The sequence below is a fragment of the Panthera onca genome, chromosome B1, assembly GCF_046562875.1.
Source record: "Panthera onca isolate mPanOnc1 chromosome B1, mPanOnc1 haplotype 2, whole genome shotgun sequence".
Classification (NCBI taxonomy): domain Eukaryota; kingdom Metazoa; phylum Chordata; class Mammalia; order Carnivora; family Felidae; genus Panthera; species Panthera onca.
In genome coordinates, this window is record NC_138342.1 from 168,780,120 (window position 1) to 168,786,119 (window position 6,000).

A 6,000-nucleotide genomic window follows, 5' to 3' on the forward strand; every position below is an offset into this window, starting at 1 on the left:
CCTGACCCTCTTCACCCTTGGAACTTTCTCATCATCCAAAACGTTCCTCCTCACTCCACGGTCCCCATGCACTATACTTTCCAGATATCCTCTCTAGCCCCAACAGCAACCAGGGGGAGGGGTAATGTTTAACCCAAAAGAATGAATTGCTAATGGTAGAATTTCAATCATCCTGAGCCCTCGGGCTGTCAGGGTTGAAGGAAATTTGCAGGACAACAAGAATAGAGAGCCAACAGATGCCTGGCATTCAACAGCTTACAAAGCTTTTTTCTGTAAATTCATTTCCCTTCGGCCCCCAGTCTCTGAGGTGAGCATTTCTCAGATAAAAAAAAAAAAAAAATTAAAAGTCAAGGCACCAAGTGACTTATCCGTGGTCACTAGTGAGCTGCCAACCTAGGATTTGAACCCAGATATAACTGATTCCAAATTTCCTATTTGTGAGGTAACCTTTCCTCAAACACTTCCGTAAAATAAAACAAAAATAAAATGCTTTTTAACTGTAAAAACTAAGACAATTTCACAGAAACATTTCCCTTGACAGGGTGCTCATTTCTCCTTCCATTCCACAGTCCCAAACTGCTTGGATCGTTGAGACGTTCTTCCTTACGCCAAAGTGGAATCTGTCTCCCCAGAGCTCCCGTGTCCGCAAGGATGGAACCTGTATAGGAGTCCCCCAAGACTCCCCCAAGTCCCCCAAGGAGTCCCCTCAGGCTGCCCACACCCGTGGACAGCCAGCTGCCCATCAACCTCTCTGACATCAGGGTTCTTGGCGCTGTCTGCTTTCCGCAGAAGGGACCAGAGCCATCTGGTACCGTTCCCACCTCTTGCTCCCCAGCCCAAGTCATCACGTGGAGGAAGTCATCACATCTGCAAAGCAGGCCATTCCCAGGGGTCCAGGCACCTGCTGCCTCCCTACTCCAAAAATGGGTGGGTCCCTGCTCCCTGGATGGGGAGGGACTGACTGTACCAGGTTTGGAGGCCACCTTTAAGCAGTAGGCTTGAACAGTGGAAACTTGAATAAGGTAGAAGGGGCCCACAGTGACCCCCAGGACTGAGTGCAAACAGACTCCTTAGGTGACCCATCTCAAAATAGCCAAAGGCCCTAGCTGACCAATGGGCTACTTAACAACCAGGCATAGGTACCAAAAAAGGAACATTCCATACGTTCCCATACCTCCTCACTCCCTGCTTAACTGCAGCCTCCCACCACTGCCTCCTGGCAGAGTCTCTCCTTTACCGTCCTGCCTGCCTGCTGCTGTCCTGCAGTGTATTCAATAAACTTCTATCTCCTTTGTTCTGCCTTGGCTGAGTTCTTTCACTGCCTGGGCCTCCCCAGATCCACTGGCCCCACACTAGGGAGTCTGCATTGCTGACAGGAGGGGGAGCTTCAGGATTCTTCTATCTTCCCAGGCCTGGGGTGGTCCCATTTCTCCATATTCTTGCAACCTGGCTCCTGGGGCAACACCCCAACTGGGAAGTGTGGCACTGTGGAAGGAGGCCCAGACTAGGCTTAGAGGTCCACCTTTAAGAGTCCAGTATTATTTGGGGGTGCCTGGGTGGCTCAGTCGGTTAAGTGTCAGACTCTGGATATCGATTCCTCACATTTCCTCCTGGGATGGAGTCCCAAGCTGAGCTCTGCACTGACAGCGTGGAGCCTGCTTGAGATTCTCTCTCTACCTCTCTCTTTGCCTCTCTCTCTCTCTCTCTCCCTCTCAAAATATATAAATAAACTTAAAAAAAGAAAAAGAGTCCAGTACCATTTGGACATAGCACAGTGCACATAGTTGGGTTTCCTAGTTGAAAGAACAAGAGGAAGGAAGGAAGGACAGACTTTGTACTACAACCCTTACTTGTCTTACGATAGGGTTACATCCAATAAACCCATCATAAGATGAACATATCATAAGTAGAAAATGTATTTAATGCACCTTAACCTACTGAATGTCCTAGCTTGTCCCCGCCTACCTTAAACGTGCTCAGAACATTTTCATTTGGGCAAAACCATTCTATTTTGTAATAAAGTGTTGAATAGTTCATGTAACTGGTTAAACACTGTGCTGTAGATGAATACAGAATGGTTGTCAGTGCATCAGTTGTTGACCCTCATGATCGCATGGCAGACTGGGACCTGCACTCACTGTCACTGGCCAGCATCATGAGAGAAGATTGTACCATATGTCGCTAGACCAGGTAAAGATCCAAATTCAAAATTCAAAGTATGGGTTCCACTGAATGCGTATCATTTTCACACCATTATAAAGTCAAGTATTTGTAAGTTGTACCATCATTAAGTCATACATAAGTTGAGAAGTCTGTGTTAGAATCTCTGTCCTCTCCTTGTCTCTGATCCATCCCAACTCCCCAGTTCATCTTCCACCCCATTCACCCCATGGAATGAGCCAGCCCAATGTACTTGGTTTCCAGCCCCAGCTCTACTCCAGCTATGCTTGTGACCTTAACATCCTCAGGGAAGAGACCTCTCAGAAGAGAAGGAAGATCCAGTGAGACGCTGCATGTGACACTGACTCTGAAATGTCTGAGACACTCTGCTGGTGCAAGAAGCAGTCAGTATTTTGGGGGGCAGCCCCTACCCCATGGAGAGTTTTGGGGCCTCCCCATCTGCTTCAGGAGTGAGCAACCCACACCCAGTGAACTGTTTGGCATAGCTCTGGCTGCTCCAGTGACTTGGAGCTCCATGGTAAAGAGGAACATCCCCTTTCCTCAGACATGAAAACCAAGATCTCCAAAGCTGAGCACTCATGCTCTATCAAAAATGCCTGTTGATTTCTTGCCTATACTCCTCACCCCACTCAAACCTCTATGCAGACAGGACCTACATCTTCTTTATCCCCATATTCCCAGAGGCTGGCACATAATCAGTGCCCAGTGTGTGCTTCTGGAATCAATGAATGAATGAATGAATGATGCCTCTTTCCTGACCTAAGCTCAGCACAGAGGCTCAGGCACAGGATCACTGACCTGGGTCAAAACACTTCTTTTACTGGACTGTTACAGGACTCACTAGGATCTAACTGACCCATTTATAATGCTTCTCTTTCCTCCCATTCGGTTTTCCTTAGGAAAAATTGATAAATCTGACCGAAGGATTTTTTTTTTTGCCACTTAAGTTCTTTTAATTCAAGCTAGATTGGTTTATACTCTTCACTTTAAAGTCTAGGTCTATAATGACTTAGTACATTAACAGTTCATTAGAATTCCCGATCGACACAATGAACTGCCTGGCTCTTACTTGTTAGCATGTAATCCCCCCACCCCCTGCTCTTCAGCCCAGCAACTCCAATAATTTTTACTCTAAAGAAATGGGGCAGGTACAACCTCAATTCTCCCCAAACCTGACTCCCCCGCCAAAATGGGTGATGAAGACACAGCCCACAGAGAATAGGCAAGAGTGCCAGGAACACCGGTCTCTCCCAAGAAAGGGTTTCTGAACTGAAAAGAGTAGAGCTGATCTGCACCCTCCCCCAGGTGGTCAACACTTCAATACCTCTGACCCCTGGTGTCCCCACTGCAAGGCATACCCTGTGGGAGAGGGGGTTCTCCAGTTTCCAGCCTTGCCTTCCACCAAACTGACCTGCCTTTCAGGCAACTGCCACTTCAGAGGCAGTCTGATAAACAGATCCTAAGCCAAGTGGTAATCCATGTATTTTAAGGTTGTCAGTGCATTGCATTTTCCAGAACTAGCAAAACTGAGAATGGTCTTTTTTTTTTTTTTTTTGCAATCAATTCTGATCAATCAATCAATCATTGAATTCTTCAATACCTTCTAGGTATTCCTCTTTGACACACATGCATTTTAAAGAAATATGAACAGAGAGACAAGGTCTTAACGGGACGTAATGGTTCTCTAATAGCGGAAATCAGGCACCAGGGGAAAGGGATTCATTCAAATGAGATCTGAGAAGGCAAATCTGCCTTCATGCACCCCTCCCCTCTCCTAACCAAGGTAGATACTGTTAATTGGTCGCAGCTAAGACTTCTCAATGCAGTGCTCCAGGCAGCCGGAACCAGTCACTTGCAGTGGGCATGCAAGTTCATCTAATCCATTTGCAAGTGCTGCTTGATGAATTCTGAATGCCCTCTGGTCCTAAGATCTGGAGTTCTGGGAGGTGTCTGGGAAGCCACTCCCTTCACCCTTCAAATCACACTATGGCTGACCCTGAGATACCCAGCCACACCAGGAGTGTCCAATGAGGGTGTGAAAGAGCTTTTCAAAAGACAAAGACCTTTTCACTCCCCAAAGGAGAACAGGAACAGGTCTGTTGGAAGAGACCTACTGTGCCAAGAAAAACACCCAGCCCCTGTTGGAATCTGATGACTAATTAGAACCAATCCCTGCTACACAAGAGCTTCCACCTGCCATCAGCCCTGAGGGAGCAGGCATTTCTTCCCGAGGTGCTGCTCGCAGCCCCTGCTGGACCACCACTCCAGTGTGCTCCATCCATCTACTCTTTGGATGAGATTCAGGCCACCAGAGCATGAGAAAGGCCTTGCCTCTACACCCCCAGCCCCATGAGGAGCTAGGAATAGGGGAGGCCCCATGACCGATGTTGTGATTGTTAATGAGTGTTCTGGGAGTGCTTAAATGGACTGTACAGGTGCAACAATGAGCCCGCCACACGTAATATCACCTGCTTGCCAACCCAACCCCAGCATTTCCACAGGGGCAGGAGACAGACACCACGTGGACCCCAGGGGATGCATGCAGATAGCAGGAGGGTAGGAAGGGAGCCCGTGCCTGTTCCCCATCCTACACACCCCCTTACAGATCTGTACCTTCAAAATTCAGGTTGCAGCTTCCTTTCCTGCCGCCCTTCGCCTGCTCACTCCTTCCCATTTGTTCAAGGGGGCACTGGATTGAGCATCCACGAAACTGCAGGCACCATCCTGCTGCTGAGGGTATGGCAGACAAGGCCTCCTCCCCCAGGGAGCCCCTGCCCCAGTCCTCTCAACCTCCCTCCTTAGTCCAACCAGGCCCCTCTCCAGCTTCTAACACCACCACACTGGACTCCTTACTGGCCTTTAGAAACAGGAAATGCAAACATCATGGGAATGCCTCACAAAGCACCCTGGCAGTATCTCCTCTGGTCCTCAAAACCGCCTGCACAGTCGACAGGCTGTGATTGTTAGTCATAAAGATGGGGCCCATTCCTGGCTGTGCTACTTACTAGTTGTGTGACCTTGGGCCAGCCCCCTAACTTAGCTGCCCCTTAAGAAAACAGTGATGGTAGGCCTACTCTGCCCATACACAACTGGCGGATCGTTCTGCCATCACTGAAGTGCCTGCTGCAATTGCCTGATGTGCAATATCAACAAACACTGTCTGTCTTCAATAAGACAGCGTCGAGGAGCTTCCAACCTGGTTGTGGGGAGGCAGATGGAAGAACAAATAAGTGTAACACGGGGCGTCTGGGTGGCTCAGTCGGTTAAGCGTCAGACTTCGGCTCAGGTCATGATCTCGCGGTTTGTGAGTTTGAGCCCCGCATCGGGCTCTGTGCCGGCAGCTCAGAGCCTGGAGCCTGCTTCAGGTTCTGTGTCTCGCTCTCTCTCTGACCCTCCCCTGCTCACCCTCTGTCTCTCTCTGTCTTAAAAATAAATAAAACATTAAAAAGATTCAAATAAGTGTAACACATTTAGAAGCTAACCAGTGGTAGAATTAGAGCATAGTGGGGAGAGGGATTGATTAAACATTGGACGTGTGTAGCAGTGGAGATTTAAGGAAGTCATTACATTAAGAATGAATGCTTCCTGAGCTCTTGCCAGGGGGCAATTCCCGAATATGTAATTGCTCCTAGGATCGAAATGATAGATGTGAATTTGCCCAACAATAAACTGTGGAAAGCTGTCCAGAGCAAGGTATTCATTTTACTGTTAATGTAAGATGTCAAGCCTCAGTCAACCAAAATGGGTTGTTAAGCTAGGCTATGCTACAGCAAAAAAAAAACTGTGAAGTCTCCATGGGGTGTGTTATAAAGGTTTCTT

The 6,000-nt window shown here is 48.1% G+C and overlaps 1 protein-coding gene across 1 annotated transcript in view; it reads right to left on the reverse strand.

Moving 5' to 3' along the window:
* GFRA2 (GDNF family receptor alpha 2) overlaps positions 1-5,000 on the reverse strand; it is a 96,994-nt gene extending 91,994 nt beyond the window's left edge. Inside the window, exon 1 of the mRNA XM_060653353.3 lies at positions 4,795-5,000. Coding sequence (XP_060509336.1) covers positions 4,795-4,855 — 61 coding nt within the window. The 5' untranslated portion in view covers positions 4,856-5,000. The remainder of the gene's footprint in view (positions 1-4,794) is intronic.
* Positions 5,001-6,000: the final 1,000 nt, after the last annotated feature.